The sequence below is a fragment of the Tachysurus fulvidraco genome, chromosome 22 (assembly GCF_022655615.1).
Source record: "Tachysurus fulvidraco isolate hzauxx_2018 chromosome 22, HZAU_PFXX_2.0, whole genome shotgun sequence".
Taxonomy (NCBI): domain Eukaryota; kingdom Metazoa; phylum Chordata; class Actinopteri; order Siluriformes; family Bagridae; genus Tachysurus; species Tachysurus fulvidraco.
In genome coordinates this window covers 5,184,200-5,204,370 of record NC_062539.1, presented here as the reverse complement: position 1 = coordinate 5,204,370, position 20,171 = coordinate 5,184,200, and the positions used below count along the sequence as shown (strand labels likewise).

The 20,171-nt window shown below is 40.1% G+C and overlaps 1 protein-coding gene across 2 annotated transcripts in view; it reads left to right on the top strand.

Annotated features, from left to right (window-relative positions):
• Positions 1 to 20,171, top strand: part of ncana (neurocan a) — a 72,930-nt gene that overhangs the window by 12,152 nt on the left and 40,607 nt on the right. For both annotated transcript variants that reach the window (XM_027150424.2, XM_027150425.2), the window contains exons 2-4: positions 12,421 to 12,491; positions 18,453 to 18,830; positions 19,850 to 20,024. In XM_027150424.2, coding sequence (XP_027006225.2) covers positions 12,422 to 12,491; positions 18,453 to 18,830; positions 19,850 to 20,024 — 623 coding nt within the window. In that variant the 5' untranslated portion in view covers position 12,421. The remainder of the gene's footprint in view (positions 1 to 12,420; positions 12,492 to 18,452; positions 18,831 to 19,849; positions 20,025 to 20,171) is intronic.

Below are 20,171 nucleotides of genomic sequence, written 5' to 3'. Positions count from 1 at the left end.
CAAGCACAGAGACAGAACTTCTTTTAATGTACCCGGCAGGCACAGAGGCCATACCTCGGTCAGTAGGACTGCCAGGTTTCAAGGCCACGCCTGCTTTACTAGGACTGGCAGGCACAGAATCCATGCCTCTTTCACTAGCTCTAGCAGACATAAACCCTGTACCAGCTTTCACTGGGTCTGTCAGTCAACGAGGCCACACCTACTTCACAGTGTCTGACAGGCAAATCAGCCTCGCTTCCTTCTGGTGGACTAGCAGGTAAACACGCCATGCCCACTTTCACTTTGAACTGATGATTGCTGAGACCTCAGATCTGAGATAGGCAAAGATGCCCCAAAGATGGCTTGCACAGAGGCCACACCTCCTACTCTACATCTGACAGGTGCAGAAGCCACGCCCACTACATTTAAAAATGATAGAACACGAGTAATAAAGAAGAGAAAGGCGTGTGGTATTGGATTTTACTGAGCTACCTAGAAACGCCTGTATCGATTCTGTAATTCTATTTTCTCTCTGCTGGCTGATGCACTCATTGTAGGCTTGTTAATATACAGTAAGTATGGTTTATAAAGAGAATATTGATGCGACAGGATTCGTAGCATATTTTGTTTCAAACCAGCAACAAGCCTGCTCGTCCCTATATTGTATTTTGATTCAATAACCATGCAGAACAGGTAAAATATTTATAGCACATTCCTACGTTGTCAGCAGATATTGTGATCAAGTTGATTTATATTTCAACAGAAAGTACTAGAAATTCTCAATATGAGATAAAGCAATATGAATAAAAACAGCTTCGTAGCCAGCAATACGAAGCAAAGGCAAAAGGCTTAAGTATTTTTAGATGAGGAAGCATGAAACCGCAAATACACATCCATGTTGGTTGTAAAAATAAAACCGCTTGGTACAATGCACGACTGCTTTCTGTAAGCTGCATCTCCCTCTCAAGGTTACTGTGTGTGTCTGGTCTATGTGTGATCAATTAAAATGTATACCATATAGGCTGGCCTGGCATTAACTCATGTAAGAAGACTTCATTGTTTGTCCATTTTTGGACAATCATTCTGATTTTTCCCTAAATATCTTTTATACTGCAGTGCTATAGTTACTATTTGTAGGTTTATATTAATGCACTTGCTCTAATTTGATCATTTCAGCTCATTCATATGGACTTTTATGGCAGATGCCAAATAATAACGATGATGCAATTCTGTATTGAGATCTTTATTTATGATTTATGGAAGGAGTCTCCAGTTTCAGTCATTTTTCCACAAAGGCACGGACGGTTTTGCTCCTTGCAGTTTCATGACCATCTGCGTTTTATTGCCTCGTTAACAAATATTTATAGCTGCTCACGGTAACAGGATCTAACTTGTCACACAGATGTTCCGCATCATTAAATGTAACTCTAAATGCATAAAAAATATGACATTTATTAATAATAAACTTTGGGAGGTAACAGTAACCTCATTGATCCACATCCCATCACAGCACTGCATCAATGATTATTTTGCTATAACTGTTTGCTCTGTTGTGTTTTATTCCTGACATGTAACAGCGATTATCTTGTGATAGACAAAGACCTATACACTGCACCTGATTTATGTGCCCAAGACAACCTCGTTCATTATAAAGCACTGAAATACACACACCTGCTTTATATTGATTATTATATTGAATATATTTTACGTAGCTGCAGTCAATCAGACAATCAGACTATCTGATCAGCATTGATTCTTGACCTTTGACTGTTTAGAAGGACTGTGTGGGAGATTAATGGCCCAGCTCACCTTAAGAGTCAGAGCTATACAGATACCAAAGCAAAAGAGTCTTTTGTAAAAATTTGGCTCTTTGGGATGTTGTTTTCTTTTCACATAAAAAGGTTTGTCCTTTAATCTAACCCCAAAAAGCCCCAGAAGATCGCTGACCTGCAGTCATACACCAGCGTCTTTGACAAAAGTGCAAAGATTAAAAGGAATCCGAATGACCGAAGCTTTGTTGTATAAAACACTCAGATAACATTGTTGTGGCTCAGAGAATGTATGCTATAGGTGACAGTGGAGATGTCTTGACTCTACTAGATGCTGCTAAGCACAAAAAGCAGCATGGAAAGTAGCTTGGAAAGGGAATATACTCCAGATATGCTAAGGAGGAGTGTGTTTTTGTCTCATGTGTGTGAACCTGTTTTTTATAGGTGCAACATGGTGGATTATGAAGCGACAGAGAATCTGAATATGTGTAGAATTCTTTATAGTGGTATTATGTTCGCTTCATAGACTGGTATGAACCAGGGCTTAATTTGTACATGTATCCATCCTGAAAGAAATGAAAATTAAAAAAAGTTTGTGACAAGGTCATTGGATGGAACTTACGTAGCTTAGGTAAAAAAATCCATTTATAAAATACAAGATCGACATGTAGTGTGTGTGTATATAGAGTATGTATGTATTCGTATAGTATTTTAAGCTTAATATGTGAATACACGAGTTTAACAAACACATCCAATAGCTTTAGTACAATGTCTGTTAGAGATCACAGCAATAATGTACAAAACTGAAACACGCACACCAGCAGCAAGTGCTAAACCTCAAACAGCACAGTCACCATCTTCAGAATGATTTTTATCAGCTAGCACTTATTCATGGTACTTTGTGATTTTGAACTTGATTAGCCTGTGCTAAGATTACATGGGTTACATCATGGGAACGAGTAGAGTGAAGAAGATGTTTTGTTAATAAGATTTTATTCCACATTTTATATGATTGTGAATATGTGAACATTATGTGAATGTGTGTGTGTGTGTGTGTGTGTGTGTGTGTGTGTGTGTGTGTGTGTCTTCGGTCTGACAGATAAAACAAGTTAAAACAGTCTTGAACTCAGCAGGACCTGATGGTTCCATGCTAACTTAATGAAAGGCCACATTTTGAGGAAACTCTCTTCCTTTGCACTTAAATTTGAAGCTTGGTGTCTGAGGGTGGCGTTTAACATGCACATGAATTTTCTTTATATCTGTATGTATGGACCTTTTCTGGATCAACACCTGCTGTGTATTTGTTTAAATTGCTTTGAATTCTCTCTCTGTCTGTAGACAGTAGCAAGAATTGGTAGCAAGAATTTCTCTTCATTTTGGCACATCATTTTTTTCTACCAAAAGTAAGATTTATGACAATCTCCACAGCTCCTCTCCTACTGAAACATCCGTATCAGGCTAAACAATGAGGTGTTCAACTGCTACTCCACTGACTGACACCTGAACGGTCAGTTATTCTCAGGACCATCTGTATTTCCTGTACTGTGGACACAAACCTAAAGAGTTTTTTTGTTCGTTTTTTTTTTCATACCTTTTTTCAGCTCCGCAGATTCTTGGAAAGGCTAATTACAATTCACAACCTTCACACAGACATGCAGCAGACGACAAGCAGCTCAGAGTCAAATTTCCTGTCTGACTATTTGCAGAACATGAAGCGGCATAATTATTAATAATTCTTAGTAAAATCTTAAAAATGGTACAAAAAGTGCTGTGTTAATTCATTAAAATCCACACAGCTCCATCCAGCCTGAACAAAGTCTTTTACTACGACATCTTCTAATTGCTCTGATGAACACCTGAACAGAAAATATTGGGAGAAAGAAAATACTTTCTTTCCTGGAAGTGCAGCTTGTAAATGACTTTGTAAATGGGTGTTTAATAATAGCAATTAAATCTAACAGAACCATGATGTAATCATCCACACCAGCTACAGGACTATTTATTTTGCATGCACTAGCTTGACAATTTTAGTGGCCAGAAATGAAGGTATCTGGTCTGATCTAGTGCATCATTTTAAAATCTTCTTTTTGCTCCATGTCTCTTAGCTAAGCTAGAGTTAAATACTAAATACGTAATGACCTTTAGCATACTATTTTTACTTCTACTTAAATATCAACTTGACAGCTAATCACATATAATTATAAAAATGTTGCTGTTTTTACAAAGTGGTCAGATTTGTGGGGTTTGATTTGATTGGACATTACTTAACCACACCTGTAGATAACGTAGTCCATTGGTTTCCCCTTAACCACCACTCTTTACCCAGTGGCCATGAAATTACCAGTATTACCAGTATACCAGGACTCTCAAAATTCTACATACCCCTTCTTGATCTTCCATCCAGGGTATCTTTCATGACTAGTGTTCCCTTGGATCACCTTCGCTCTGCCACCTTGTGACTGCAAAATATTTTATCCCTCAACAAAACACACTATGAGAAACAGGAAGCTTACGGTTAAAGTGGCCAAATGGCTGCCATTTACAGCATCCACACTAGCACAGACCCTGTGTTGCTCTGATGGCATCAGTGTCAAATGTGTTTCACTTTGATGGCCGTGGAGAACAGGAAGTGGTCTGGCACTGTGTTCAGACACTGGCATTGAGAGATTTGGCATAGCAGGAGATTGTTAAAGAGAGGGAAAGAGGAGGTGTAGCTTCAGAGCCAGGCAACGCTATAGCCAAGCCAAAATGCCAAGGGGAATTTGGATTACCCAAACCCTCCAAAATGGCTAGAAAGGCTATTCAAGTCCCAAGTGGCACTCACAGAGCTTTTTGTTTTGAGTGTTTTACAAAGTTAAAGACAGGGATTTTTTTTTAAAGGGAGATGTCGGGAAGGTAGCACTGTCCTGGTTTGATCCCAGTTTGGTCACGTTGCAGTCAGTACTGAGGATGTTGCGGATTTGAGCTGAACCCTTGGACAAGGTACATGTGGCACCAGTGTTCCTGTATCTCGGTTTCTGTGTGATCACGGAGAAAAGTAGCAAGACTCCAAAGAAATAAAGATTTTAACAAAGCCAAAGATCACAGGGCACAATCACACACACTCACAAAACTATTTGCACTCTATGGACACTTTAGAGATGCCAGTCAGCCTAAAACACATGACTTTGGGCTACAGTATTAAGCACCTAGCCACTGGCACATGAGCAGTTTGTCTCTTGTGAGCTTGGTAGTAACTGCTGCTGTTGTCGCTTGAGGGCATGCACATGTCCAGCATTGTTTAATTCAGATGAGAAGCACTAGTACCTACAGCATATATCATTTGGAAGTTACTTGGTTAAGAACTCCGCTTTTATCCCACTTTAATGCCCACTCTATCAAGGCTTATTGCTTTATTAAATAATGCACTCATCAGTTTTAAAAATGTGTTGTTTAATTTATTGCAACAAAGCAGGAACCAATCAATATTAATGCCCATGGATTCGTCCATATAATTTAAAGACTCTCAAGAGCCACCAACAATGCGTTCTTCAGCTGCATTCTTCCAAACTTTATTACACTTCTCTATGCATTTAATGGGACGTTGAATGCAAAGTTTTTCTTCCATTGCATGTCAAACAGTAAATAGCAACTGAAACAATATCAGATCACCAAATAAGCTTAAACAATAAAATCATTGAAAAAAATGGATAGATATAATCTTTCACTATCCCTCAATGTACTGTTTAACATAACACTGGTTTTAGTGACTCAACATAACAGTTCAGCTACATTAGCTAAGCTAGTCAGCTCTCCAGATGTGGTTATCTGAGGAAATATCAATTCACTTGTCACTTGTTGCGCTGACTGGATCTATACCTTTATGTTGCGCACATACATAGAAAACCAACCTGTCGCTTGTCACTTTGTCTCATAGTACAGTATGACCGGATAAGAGCCTAATGGTCCCACTCTTAAGACACAGACTATTATAAATGAGCGAGATGGCCTTGGCCGTATCATCGATCTGGTTTTTATTTCGTGGTCATTAGAGAGCTGAATCACCTTATGGAGCCTTACGTTACTGACCTGAAGTCCCAGACATCCTGATATTTACCAATTAAACCTGTGTGTTAGAGAGACAGCAGCAGATATATAAAAAGAGAGAGGTCTGTTCTTACATCTGTCCTTCTCTCCTTTTTTTATCCCTTTTCTTATTGTTTAATATTTAACCTGCTGGAGTCCAGTGTGTCTAGGATATTTTTGAATTGTCATTTTTCTAAATGTGTTGCGACGCAGCAGGCATCATAGGCAGACATGTGGATCTCCGACAAGCTGTTTATTGTGTAGAGGACTTGCTGTTTAGGAAGGTTGCTGTTTAGTGAATATAAAGTCTAGATTTTCTTGACATATAGTTAGATTTTTTCTATAGTTTTATATTTCTGTGCCCTTTCATGTGATGGAGCTTATATGAGTCATTGTAATTGTTTCTATCTTTATGACAGTTTATATACTTTAACACTTTGTATTTTGTTTTTTCACTCTCAAAATAAATATCTATCTATCTAGCTTAGCTCAAGTAGCTTTGCTCCTGGTGTTTATCATTAGGCAAAATGTAACCGAATGTTAGCTACTGTAGTTTCATGGTTGATGTTGCTAGCTTATTAGTATCAGTTAGCTACTGCTGAAAATGTGACTTAAATGTTAGCTAAACTAAACAAGTACCTGGGAAGCTTAGCTTATGTAGCTGAAGTATTCCAATAAAACCAGCTTTATGTTAAGAGCGATGGTGATGCTTTGATTAGATCTATTCATTTTTTCATGATTTTTTAAATTTTTTTAAAAACTCTTATTTAATGCCGTAGTCGGTAAGATTTAGATACAAGCATGAATAATAATATTTGGAATTTTAACTATACTCTCTCTCTGGCAGAGATAGAAAGACTGGATAGTTGTTTTGCTAAAATATAATTATAGTATAATAAGGGTTCCTTCAGTTGGCAGCTCTGACAGAGGCTGTGAAGAGTTCACACAGGGACTGACAGCTCGTCCAAAACTCTCAGCCACAGGCTGAATCATGAGACACACTCGTCTCCGTTTCTCCCACCTCTAATTGAAAGATGTTCCCTCACTTTCCACCCACTATTACCTCTGGGGTAAACTGGCACACTGACTGTGACATCTAACTAATTCTCTTTCTCATCACTTCTCTCCATCAACTATTATATAATTGGCAAGATACAATCACACAATAATACTGATTAAAAAGCAGGATCGCACACGTGTAGGTGGTTCCACAGCCGTAATCCACACAAACCAGTTTGCAGTTGCTGGCTTTGCCTTAAAATCAAAGGCTTCATTATTTCCTACTCCTAGTCCCGGGTCTATTTTAATTATCTGGAGGGTGTGTGTTTGATTGACTTTGTGTGCATTTTAATCTCCAGGAATCAGTAATCACCCCGCACCCTTGAAGCAAGACAGAGATTCCCTACAGCACTGCTGAGCAATGCAAGCCAATTAGTATGGAAGCTAGCAAATCATTTTAAACCTCAGGGATCCTAAACCTGAGATTTTGCTAAATCATACTGGTGATAAAAAGCTATCCTGGTACAACCTGTGATAACTGCATTGTTGCGTATGTTAAGCTCGATTGTGCTGGTGTTAATTTCGAGGGCTGTCCACCAAGCACTTCTTAACAGCATATGATACATCATACAGTAGTCTCTTAATGCATAGTTACATTAGATGTTAAGGAATATTTATGAAACAGGATAGTTAATGTTATTACTGAGGTAGGATCAGCTCTAAACACAATAAACCAGTAAAAGGGTTCTGAAGACTTTCCCATGATGGAAAACTTACTGTAACAAAGCACTGACACTGAAGACTCCTTCCCTAAACTGTACAATAACCGTCTAACAAAAGATGAGCTAATGCCAGAGCTGAATTTATAGAACATGAACAACACCAAAATATCTCCATTTAAAGATTCATCAATCTCTTGAAAAAGTACGAAATCGTTAGCCTGTTGTATAGAGTATCTGTGTATTATGTGTGCTTTTACACACATACACAGATCGTTCTTTTCCCTCTCTCAGAAGCAAGGACATTGTGTATCAAGATGAGCTGTTTTTTTTTTTTTTTTTAAATCTAGAGATTGATGCTCTCAGCAAGACTGTCATCCGTAATTCCCGTCCAATCCTATTCGTCTGGCAGCATTTATATATGAGACTTTACCGCAGTATTTGTCCTTTCCAAAAGGTCCAGAGTGCAGGAGACCACCGGATCGATGAGGGTTACAGCACCACAGCGCTTCCAATATGGCTGCCTGTACTATGGGGCTCATCCATCATTAGCTGCCAGAAGATGTTTGATTAAGCTAAGGGTCCTAACAGGGCCTTGTCCTCGCCTTGGGGATTTATGATCAGGCCCTGAAGGGACACTTCCTCATGCTATGTAATGATACGCAGCCAGGCGTGCTGGGGGAATAGGGCCAGGAAGGCGGAGTGTTTTCTTTATGCCCACAAGTGTGAGTCAGAGATGATGTCTTGTTTCTGCAGTAGCTAGAGGGAACTGGTTATATCCCAATCAAAGTCATCTAAAACTAAATTGATGTCTATTTTTATCCCGCAGCGCTGTTGATTTCTCAAATCTGATTGGTCAGATGTGTAATTAAGTTTCTATGTACACAGAGAATCTGGAGAACCAGTCTCTTGTGTTCTGACATGTCTGTTCTGAAATTCTAACACCAAATGCAGTAAATAGATAATAGGTGAAATAAATCCTTCATTATTCCTTTAACTGTATCCTAAAGTCAACTAGAAGGAAAACCTGGAGTGTTTAAGCTTTACTCACTAGTTTGGGGATAAAAATGACAGTAATATTTAGACTATAGATGAAAGGGACCAACTGTGACACCCAAAGAGAGAAATGATTTATGTATATCTTGCATTATTACAGTACATACCCCAAAGCTTCATGCTGACAAATATGTTTCTCTGTCACTGTCTTCCTGTAGACGTGACAACATATCAACTGGCTGCTTTTCCTTGGGTGTACGATTTGCCAATTCGATAATCTCCTTATGGCTAATCCTTGATTGTAGGGATCAGAAAAATGCGAAAGAAACCAGAACCAGGTTTTCCATAAGCCTTAAGCATATGCTTGCGTCATGGTTGCATTAATAGTCATGATTAGTAGACATTCTTTCCCAAGTGAGTTGTAAACAAGCTTCTTTCCAGCAAAGAGTTATTGAAATATTCATTTTATTGATTTGGTCCATTATTTTTTTTACACAGTAAGTCTAAACAGTAACGCTGTAGTGTTAGGATAAAGCTTATAATCGTTCATTCTTTTGCTGGGTTTTATTCTTTTCATCTGTATTTAAGCTTCAAACATGTACAGACTACTAGGAGCTATTGGATTTCAGCCATCCAGGCCAACACGAGACGTGCATTTTTTGCAGATCTCTCAGTACAAGCACTCGCATGGCATAGGTGAGCTAATAATAGTGCTCTGGTGCTGTGAAAGTCTGTCTGGTTTTAGCCTATATATTAATAAGGCATTCAGTCACCTCCGCTTGACATAATAACCCCCTCCCTGCCATCATGGAGCATTAAACTGGAAGAATGTGAAAAGTTGAACAAATCATGTTCAAGCTCAGATGCAGCTTTGACAGTGGATAACTTCGAGAACCATGGTTTGGTGGATGTTAGCACCAGACTGCTTTTTTCATGAGGACCAGGAATCATTCTATGAGTTAGGAGAAAAAATGCAAGCAAGAAAATAACCAGAGGGAACAAATATCCACAAGATTGGATGCTCCTGGTTCCAAAGACTAATTTCAATAACCAGCTGCCTCTTTGTGTCATTCAGGAGCCGAGCTAACCAAAGACATTTAAATCACGGCTAACGAAAAGCCTTGTAAAGCCTGAAAGGACCGTCTTTTCTAAATGATTGGCTGTCTAAAGCTAAACGATTGGTTCGAGAGAGAAGGGCGGTTCTGATAGAGAATTTACAGTAGAGGCAGGAGCTGCGTCATCGTCTTCAGGCTTTGAGAAACTCATTCCCCATTTCAATCTCAATAGAGTCTCTCTTGGGCACCGTTGGTGTCAATGCCGAGAGCATGCCCTTCCCAGGCCTGTAAATAAGTCTCTTTAGTGCTCCCTTTTCTTTTGGTCTTGCTTAGTCTCTATTTATTTCCCTGTCTCATTTTCTTTTCACTGTCTACCCTTCAGTCTGTCCTAGCTGGTTGTACATTAGCCATTAAATTTTGGCTGCAGTCCCGAGCCATGATTTGACATTTTCTCACACCAAGTCCTCCAAATTCTCTCTCTCTCTCTCTCTCTCTCTCTCTCTCTCTCTCTCTCTCTCTCTCTCTCTCTCTCTCTCTCTCTCTCTCTCTCTCTCTCTCTCTCTGTCCAGCCCCCTTCCTGTTAGGACTGCACAATATAGACAAAGATAGCATATTGTGACTATATTGCTATAGATCATAATCACAATATGCCTCACAATGTCCTAGGGAAAGAAAAAACATGTGCACGTAAATATTTCAGGAAATATTACCCATATACTGTACCAGTATATGATCTCATGAGTTTCCTCCAGGTTTCCATTAAAAAAAGGAACAACATACGGGTCAGCAGATTGGCAAAGCTAAATTGTGTTAGTGTGAATGTGTGTGGAAGTGAAAGTGAATGCACACAAAATAAATCCATTGCACATACAGACCTTCGCCATATTCATTTTGCTAAGACACAGAGATCCAGTTAACAACCAATATATTGTGCTACTGTTCATCTTTGATTTTCTCTCTCGTTTTCCTGGAGGGAGAAATTTTTTTCCCTGGCAGCTCATCTGTAGCTCATGTCCTGCTGTCTGGCAGAATATTCTCTCCCTCCCTCCTCGTTCTTTCTGGCATCTGGTTACTGTGGCCACATGATGCCCGCTTGATGCCCATGTGATGCCCGTTCAGCAGCACCGGGCCCTCTCCACATGCATAATGGATGGGCTACATAAGCTCTCTTCACACTTGCCTTCTCCCTGCCAAGAGTTGGGCTGGTGAAACGCAAACAGGCAAGCAATGTGTTCAAGAAGCCAATCGCAAAACCACACACACCCACACACACACACACACACACACACACACACACACACACACACACACACACACACACACACACACACACACACACACACACACACACAAACAGACATGCAGTCACTGCTCCCATGTATATTTTTAACAAGCTATGTCCTGTCTGTCGAGTGTCCTGCATCTTTTCTTTTTTTAATCTGTCATATCAGCAGTGTGTCATTTTTCTGAGTTGTCTTTATATAAAAATATATATATACTACTAATAAAACAGCATCTCTCTGTTTAAAGCTGCTCTGTTTTATGAGGTTGCAGAGGGCCAGAAAATCAATTCTAGCATGATATAAACAAAATTAGGGGTTTCGTTACAATGAAATTTATATTGATATTATTATTATTAATATTATGTTACTTATGTTAAAAATAATATATATATATACGTATATATATATACTTATATATATATATATATATACATACGTGTATATATATATATATATATATATACACGTATGTATATATATATATATATATATATATATATATATATATATATATATATATATATAACTTTTACTACCTTTAGCAGTTTTTAATGGTATCTTTAACATTTTTAAACTTTATAAACTGCCCCTTTAAAGCTGAAGGCTTTTCTTTATGGCTGAGACAATAAAATAATATGTTTTAAAAAGAACCTGTAAGGCAGCATGACCACCCACAAAGAGAGAGAGAGAGAGAGAGAGAGAGAGAGAGAGAGAGAGAGAGAGAGAGAGAGAGAGAGAGAGGAATTTCTTGAGCTGAGGCAAAGAAGGAAAATGCAGAAAAAATGTTAAGGGGCTGTTAGTGCCAGAAAGAAAGAAAAAGAGAAAAGACAAAGCAGGAGGGAAGGAACAGGATGCAAAGCTCATTAACATTCACAGTGCCACAACCCGGGCCACCTGATTTCTATTCTATATTTGATTAAAAAAAGTGAAACTTTTTATAATTTCAGCGAGTGGACACACATTTACATTCATCTCTCCTCTTCCTCCTGGTCATAAAGGACGCCTAGGCAGCCTAATAAACCCTGGTGTTTTTCATTTTTCATCAGGACACTGAGCGTGCCTCATCAGTTAAGCGTGAATGTGCGTGTGTGTCAAGAGTGTGTGTGTGTGGGTGGGAAGGCACTTGCGATTTCATGATGCCCTTACTACTGACAAATGTCACAGGTCGCCTCTGTTGAAAGAGGCTCTCGCTTTTCAGCTTTATCTGCCCGCGTGAGTGTGTGTGCGAGCGTGTAATGATATGCTTGTGGAGCTGGCAGCGAAAGGAGGTTGGCCGTGTTCTCGCTGATGATGAGAGATTGGTGGAAGGTCAGGGTGCTGGTTTATAAATTATCAACACAGGCTTAGATGGAGAATGTGAAAGAGAGAGAGAAAGAGAGAGAGAAAGAGAGAGAGAGAGAGAGATTTTGGTGGAATCTTTTTTAATGAATGTCTTTGTGTGACCCTCAAACAGCCAATAAAGCTTCATTTCAGATTCAAATCACAGCAGTGTTTCTTCTGTCTTCGCTTTCTTGACTTGCTACCTTACAGTATTCTCTCTGTTTTTCCTCGACAGGATGGAGGGTGTGTGTGGTCCCAGTGGGCTGCAGGCACTATTAGTGCTCCTCTGTCTCTCCAGTGGATGTGGTAAGTCAAAGATGTGTCTCCTTTCATATGTCCTGAACTTGTGTAGAATTCTGTATAAAGATGCTCACTTTTGATTAATTAGCTTCGACTCATATAAGCGTCCAATATAAAGTGTATATTTGCTTTGTTCAATTTCAAGCACAAATTGAAACATTTAATGAAACACGGTCGTATTTCATATCTGAAGTATAATATGGTATCATATCGTATTGTACGCACCAAGATTCTGTCAGATGTCAGCATACTTGAACAAGGTTAGGTTGTTGATGGCTACATTAACTTAGTTGTAGGAAAATGAGAGTAAGAGACTAGCGAGACTGAGGCGAGGCATCTCACAAGGCGCCATGGCGGGAGTCTGACGTGAAGTACCACATACGCTGCTACGATTACCTGCTGCAGGAATTTATTTAATTATTATTATTATTATTATTATTATTTTTTAATTTTTGTTGTATCTTTATCATCAAAAGTTTGTATCTGTAGTGTATTTCAGAAGTGGGAAATCAGAGATTTGAATTAATTGAGGTTTTGGAGTTCAAGTGGGGAAAAAACATGGATGCCCTCATATCAACTTGTCCCCAAGCTGGCCAGTGAAACCTGTGACACGTGATGGATAGTCAGTGTTATAGTTTGCATGTTAATGGAAATAAAAGAAATATTCAGTATAATTTCAGTAAAAGTGAGTTTGTTTATTGTTAACGCTGTGTGCAGCCTGGTTAATTTGACATCATTGATCGGATAGAGAGGAAAGCGTTATCTGATCACTTCCTCATGCTTGAGCTCCCAGAGGTGGTTAGTGTTGCTGTGATTAATAGAGAGAGAGAGAGAGAGAGAGAGAGAGAGAGAGAGAGAGAGAGAGAGAGAGAGAGAGAGAGAGAGAGATGGTTGTGGCACCATCTGGATTCCACCGTACACTCTGCACATGATAGGGCAAGGGCTTCTCTGTTGCACCACTCGGACGCCCCCTGAGTAGCAGAGAAGGTATATTCTTTTTTTTTTGTCAGAGGTGATGAATTGTGAGATCCGACCTCTAGAACTAAGCAGAAGAATGCAGTCTAAACGGTTTAGCTTGCTCATGCCATTGGTTTCGAATAGTTGCATTTTTGCATTGATTTTTATAAACCTGAAACATCAGTAGCAGAGGCTGTGCAGTGTCCGAGCTGCATTAGTGGAAGATTAGAGCAGCATCAAGATTAGGGGTGCGTTTATTTATCATTTAGTTAGCAGCTTTTTTACTTTTTTACTTTCTACGAAAATATTTGCACGCAACTTTATTTAAAGGTTGATAAACGAGGCCCGGTGTTAGTGATAAGGGCTTATTGGTGCACTTTAAAAGCTTCCTATTCAACATAATTGGTTCACAAGACAAACACGTAAAACCTTGTATATCACAGTGAGTGCTTGAAACCTGAGTTGTCTGTATATGTATGAGTCATGTAGAGTTTCGGATAGACGATGGTAAAGTCGGTCACTGTCCCAGTCTCAGGGCAGCCTCACTCACTCGGCCAGGCATTTCATTAACTGCCCCATAGCGGTGTTAGGCATCACAGCGGGGCTGATGGGAAAGTAAGTTCCCTGCCAGGCTACATTTAAGCTCCTGAAAGTCTGGAGCAGCAGTTTATAGTATGTTAGGTTAAAGCTCACAGATGGACTATGGGAGAGGTTTATTGTTCAGGGATTTTTCGAGTGCTGTGAGGTAGCACATGTGAAATGTGGCTTCAAAAATAATTGTAGTGACTGCGTGTGTCGATACATAATGGCTCTGTACACTAGTGCACACCATGCAGCCACCTAAAGCTGTTGCTCTCTCACTCTCACTCAAGCACTTGTGTGTATGTGTGTGTGTGTGTGTGTGTGTGTGTGTGTGTGTGTGTGTGTGTGTGTGCGCACGCAAGCTCACAGTGTCTGTGGAAATAAAAGCACAAGAGAAAATAAAGTTGCCGCTTCCTTCCTTTGTGCTCAGCAGTCATAATCTGACACATCTGTTCACACACATGCACTAACACACACGTATACACACGCACACATATATACACACAACCACATACACACGTATATACACACACACCTTTGAAGTAGGTTTGAAAAGCACTTCAGCTTCACCACTGGCAGTGGCGATTTAATTATTCACTCAGGGATTGATGCCTGGGTGTCTACATGATTTCCTACCATATGTCTCTCTCTCTGTGTAACTGTCTTACTCTGTGTGTGTGTGTGTGTGTGTGTGTGTGTGTGTGTGTGTGTGTGTGTGTGTGTGTGTGTGTGTGTGTGTTACTGTATCACTGTGTCTCTGTCTTACCCTCTCTCTAACTGTCTTCCTCTGTGTGTTACTGTCTCACTGTCTCTCTGTCTTAATGTCTTACCCCTTCTCTGTTACTGTCTTTCTCTCTCTGTTACTGCCCCCTTTCTCTTTCCCTGTCTTTCTCTCTCTCTCCTCCCTCTATAAGAGCCATATTGAGCAGTTTGACCAATTCTTTTCTCCCACTTACCAAGCAGCTGTTGCCATGGTTTTGCCTGGTGATGGCTGAGGTCTGTGTGTGGGTGCAGATGTGCAGCTATGTGTGTATGTGTGGGTGTTTGTGTGTTTGTGTGTGTGTGTGTGTGTGTGAGAGGGAAAGAGAGAGAGAGAGAGAGAGAGAGAGAGAGAGAGAGAGAGAGAGAGAGAGAGAGAAAGAGAGAGAGAAAGAGACAGATTTTTTTAAAGATAGGGGGAGGTTTGAGGATAAACTGTGCTTTCACTGGCCTGGGAGTATTAATGCATACCCCCCCTGAGAGAGAGAGAGAGAGAGAGAGAGAGAGAGAGAGAGAGAGAGAGAGAGAGAGAGAGAGAGAGAGAGAAAGAGAGAGGCAGGTTGGGGAAGGAATAGATGAAGAAGAAGCAGAGTCGATACTCAAAACACTCTATTTGTGACTGTTCTAGTGAAATGACAGAACTGACAAGACATGATGTGAGATGTACCACGTGTGAGAACAGTGTGTAATCGCACCTGTGTGTGTTACAACCCATTCGGAGGAATAAAACGAGTGGATTTTTGAACAATAGTGAGGCTCTAGGGGGTCTGCACTGTGAAAGCTCTTCTATCTAAATGCAGATTTTAGGTTTTTTTTTCTTTATATACCACGGGTTAACACGCCTTATATCCGTTATCCAAACAACACACACACACCACACACACACACACACACACACACACACACACACACACACACACACACACACACACAAGCCCCGCCCTTATCCGTTTTCCTTAAAGCTGATGGTATTAAATTTTAGCAGTTTAGTTTGCTTTCACAGTCACAAATGGATTCAGGAGACAGATGGAAGAAGGAAGAAGAGTCAGATGAAATCTCAGAGTCAAGTTTGTTCTCGGATCATGTGGCTGACTGAGTCAAGTCAAGTGATCCGAGACGGTGCAGTTCCCAAACCCGACAGTGATGCAGCTGCTCAGGATGCTCTCAATGGTCCCTGTGTAAAACATAATCAGGATAGGTGGAGGGAGATGAGCTTTCCTCAACCTCCAAAGGAAATAGAGTCTCAGCTTTTTTACTTATGGAGCTGGTGTCGAGTGACCAGGTGAAGTTCTCCACCAGATGCAAGGAATTTGGTTCTCTTGATGATCTCTACGGAGGATCCGTCGATGTTCAGCAGATAGCGGTCGCTCTGTGTTCTCCTAAAGTCAGCAACCATCTCTTTAGTTTTATCAACATTCAGAGACAGGTTGTCGGCTCTACACCAGGCAGTTATCAGTTGTACCTCCTCTATATATGCTGATGAGACCACCATCATGTCATCGGTGAACTTGATGATGTGCTTCGAACTGTGAATTGCTACACAGTCGGAAATCAGCAAGTGAACCGAAGTGGGCTGAGTATACAAAACCTTATGGAAATGAGAAACGAGTATGTCAAATTTTTGACTCGTTTCTACAGTAAGAAAAAACGCTAGCTAGCTGAATTGTTAGCTTTTACCATAAGCTTGTTTCTGCTTCCTTGCATAGTTTTCTAGTTGCCAAGCAACAGCATTTTATGACTGCTAAAAAGAAAACTATTCTCACCTTTTAATTTAAAATGCACTAATTCGCAAGTAACCCAATGTCAGTTATAGTAACCTCAATAAAAGTGGTATGGTTCTGAATCTGTTTATTAAGCTTTAATACACACACACAAATACACACACACACAGACAGATACACACACATACACAGACAGACACACACACACACGCTCCACTGAAAAACTCTGATTAATGCGACGGCGACCAAACTGTTGCCCTTTCCACTGACTCCTCTCTCTCTTACCATGATCAGGCCATCGGTCTCCTGCCGAGTGTGTATAATGGTGCTGACATCAATCAGTAACCTCGCTTTCATTACCAGACACAACATACACAGCGTGCACACACACACACACACACACACACACACACACACACACACACACACAGTTATTTAGTTAATTAGAATATTTCTCAAAAGCAGTGACAGGAACGAACACATCGCTATAGAAACAGCCATCACTCTCGGATGCCGATACATCCCCTCTTTAGAAACACATACATAAAGACATTGGATTTCTACTTTTTCTGTTTACCTCATTAGCTGTTTTATGCTAACGGCTTTCTTAGGTCAAAAGGTCTTTTTCCGAAGCTCTTTTCTTTTGCCGAAGCTGTTCTCAAGCCAGTGCAGATCTATGGGAAGACTCCCAGCTGTTACTCAATTTAGCAACTGATTTTCACTAATCGTGCTTTCTTAGGGACGTCCTACATTTTTCGTATATCACTGTTGACGTAAATATACATGCACTGATGATCATTTAACTGGTGAGTATAAATTCTGGTATAAATCAGATCTATGAAGCCAACACTCCCCTTCAGATCCCACATCCCCAAGGTCCTTCCACTCCCCCCTCCCACTAACATACGAAAACATGCACCAGTCACTTTGTGCAGCATTGGTCTGCTTATTCTTCACTGTATCTACATATGCTTTGCACTTTATTTAAATTTCATTGCTAATATTTTGCACCTTGGGACTGAGAGAAATAAATTTTCAATTCTTTTTTTGTGTATGTATTGTACATGTGAAAGAGTTGACAATAAAGAAAAAACTTGAACTTGAACTTGAAATCCTGGTCAATGCAGCAGATTTTGGTCTAAATTAAATGTATGTGTGTGTGTGTGTTTATATATATATATATATATATATATATATATATATATATATATATATATATATATATATATATATATAAATAAATAAATGATCATAAAACTAAAGCTAAGGGATAGAAAATAGCTAAAGGATAGAAAATATGTACTGATGAATGACTAGAAAGGAATATGTGTGATGTTTTGATTCCCATCATCCCTCGTTTCCCCGAAGTTAAAATTAAAGTCCACTCGACTATTTCCTCTTTGCTCATTTTTGCTGGCTTCACAATCTCAGAGAAATGAATAACTTCCACCCACTTCCAGCTTGAACAGCAGGTAATGAGTATGATTATTCTACAAACACTGTCTTCAGAACAGTGAGTTCTGTAGATTATGATTTTAAAACAGCTCATATAAAGAGCAAGTGTATGATTTGAATAGAGCTCTATGGAGTTTATGCTTGACTCATTCAAAAAAAAATAGGCTGTGAGAAGAAAGTGAGCATGTGATGGATGTGACTCACTCTTCTTTTGGAGTGGATATACTGTGATGTAAGCATTAAGTATACGTTTTCAGGGTTCTGGGGAAAGTACTGTACGTAAGGAGCACAGGCCATTTGATGGGGTTTGTTGAAGTAAGGCTTTTGTTCACGATGTGTGGTGAAACTCGCAAATTCAGACCCAAATGCTGAAAAATTGTCGACCCCTTTGTCAAAATCTTTGTGAATCTCTGTGAGTTTTTTCCACGCTGTGTTTTTTTGCCTAAATTCTTCATAATAATTTTAGGTGTTTCTGTTTTTTCTTGCTCTACAGGTTTGAGTGAAGCAGAAACTCTTGTTACTGCACGCAAAGTAACACACCTTGCAGTGCAAGAGCCTCTCGCAGGCTCCGCCCTCCTTCCCTGCTTTCACACCCTCCAGCTTGGCTCCTCCCAAAATGGCTGGCCTCCTCGTGTGCGATGGACCCGCCTTCAGGGTGACACAGAGACGACTGTGCTCTTGCTGGAGAACAGGGATGCTCGTGTACATAGGGCCTACCAAGGCCGGGTCAGTGTGCCAGGGTACCACTCAAACAGCCTGAACTTCTCACTGGCTGTCTCCCAGCTCCGCACCAACGACTCTGGGACCTTTCGCTGCCATGTGATCCTCGGGGACACTTATGAGCAGGACACCGTCACACTGGAGGTTACAGGTGGGATTTCATAATAATGAACCGGAGCGGATAGGGCAGTGTGTCTTAATGGTTAGATTATTACCACTTGGGTTGGTGAATGATTCCAGTCTCCATGTTTTGTGTGTTCTCCCTGTGCATTAGGAGTTTCTTTCGGGTTCTCTGAATACTTCAACCTGTCCAAAGATGCTTTGTAGCCTGATCTTTGTAGCAGTCTGATAATAGCATCTCTAAATTGTCCGTTGCGTATGATTAAGCATGTCTGTTGGTTTATTGTGTCTCGTAAAGGGTTTTCTCTCTCCTAGTGCCCTGAGTCCTGGGATAATCTCAAATTTCCCTGTGAACCCTGTGTAGTAAAGTTGCTGAGAATTGATGGATGGAATCAGAGGAACCCATTAAACACTGCTAATGGTTCCGTTGGAATAGAGTACAATCCAATATTATCCCAATTATTATAAACAACACCGTCAATTCAGCGATCAAATTATAATGTTATTAAATTTGACTTCTTACTCCAGCCATCTTCTCTTAGAACTTTGACCAATGTTAACTAGCTATCTGCCAGGGGCTTTGCTGTGAGGGCCATCAATTACAAACCTCCAGGGAAACAGAAGTCGATAAGCGAGCCCAAAGGTCTGTCTTTAATTTAGGCTGCTGAAGTGTGCCAGGACGATGCTGCCTCATTAATGAGTCCTCAGAGCTGTAGTGAATTAATTACTTCCTAATCGTGATCGATTTATTCTGTCAAAGTAATATCAGGTTTTTGCCTATAGTGCTGTTTAGTTTAGTTTTATCCTTATTTTCATGAAAGTCTATGGTTAATCGGTCAATTACCCATTACTCTTTAATTAAAATCTTTTGGATTGATTACCTATAATGCTGCACAGTTCATTAATAAAATACAGCAAGCGTTACTGATCAAACAGCTGATGAGTCACGAGAAATATATGACAGGATAAAATATTGTGTAGTAATTTGCTGCCTTTGATTTTATTAATTCTCTGACTCAGTGTGTGGTTGTGTGTGATGGATGTGTTTAGGGGTTGTGTTTCATTACCGCGCGCTGTCAGAGTCCTACTCCTTGTCGTTTGTGGACGCTGAGCGGGCGTGTGAGCAGAACTCGGCTCAGATAGCGTCTGCAGAACAACTCTGGGCTGCTTTCCACTCGGGCCTGGACGAGTGCTCGGCCGGCTGGCTCAGAGATCAGACCGTCAGGTTAGCCGTGCTTACACTTACTTTAAACTGTGTTTGTGTGTGTGTGTGTGTGTGTGTGTGTGTGTGTGTGTGTGTGTGTGTGTGTGTGTGTGTGTGTGTGATATCATCTCATATTAAAGGAAAGATTTGCAACTTTTCGAAAACGTT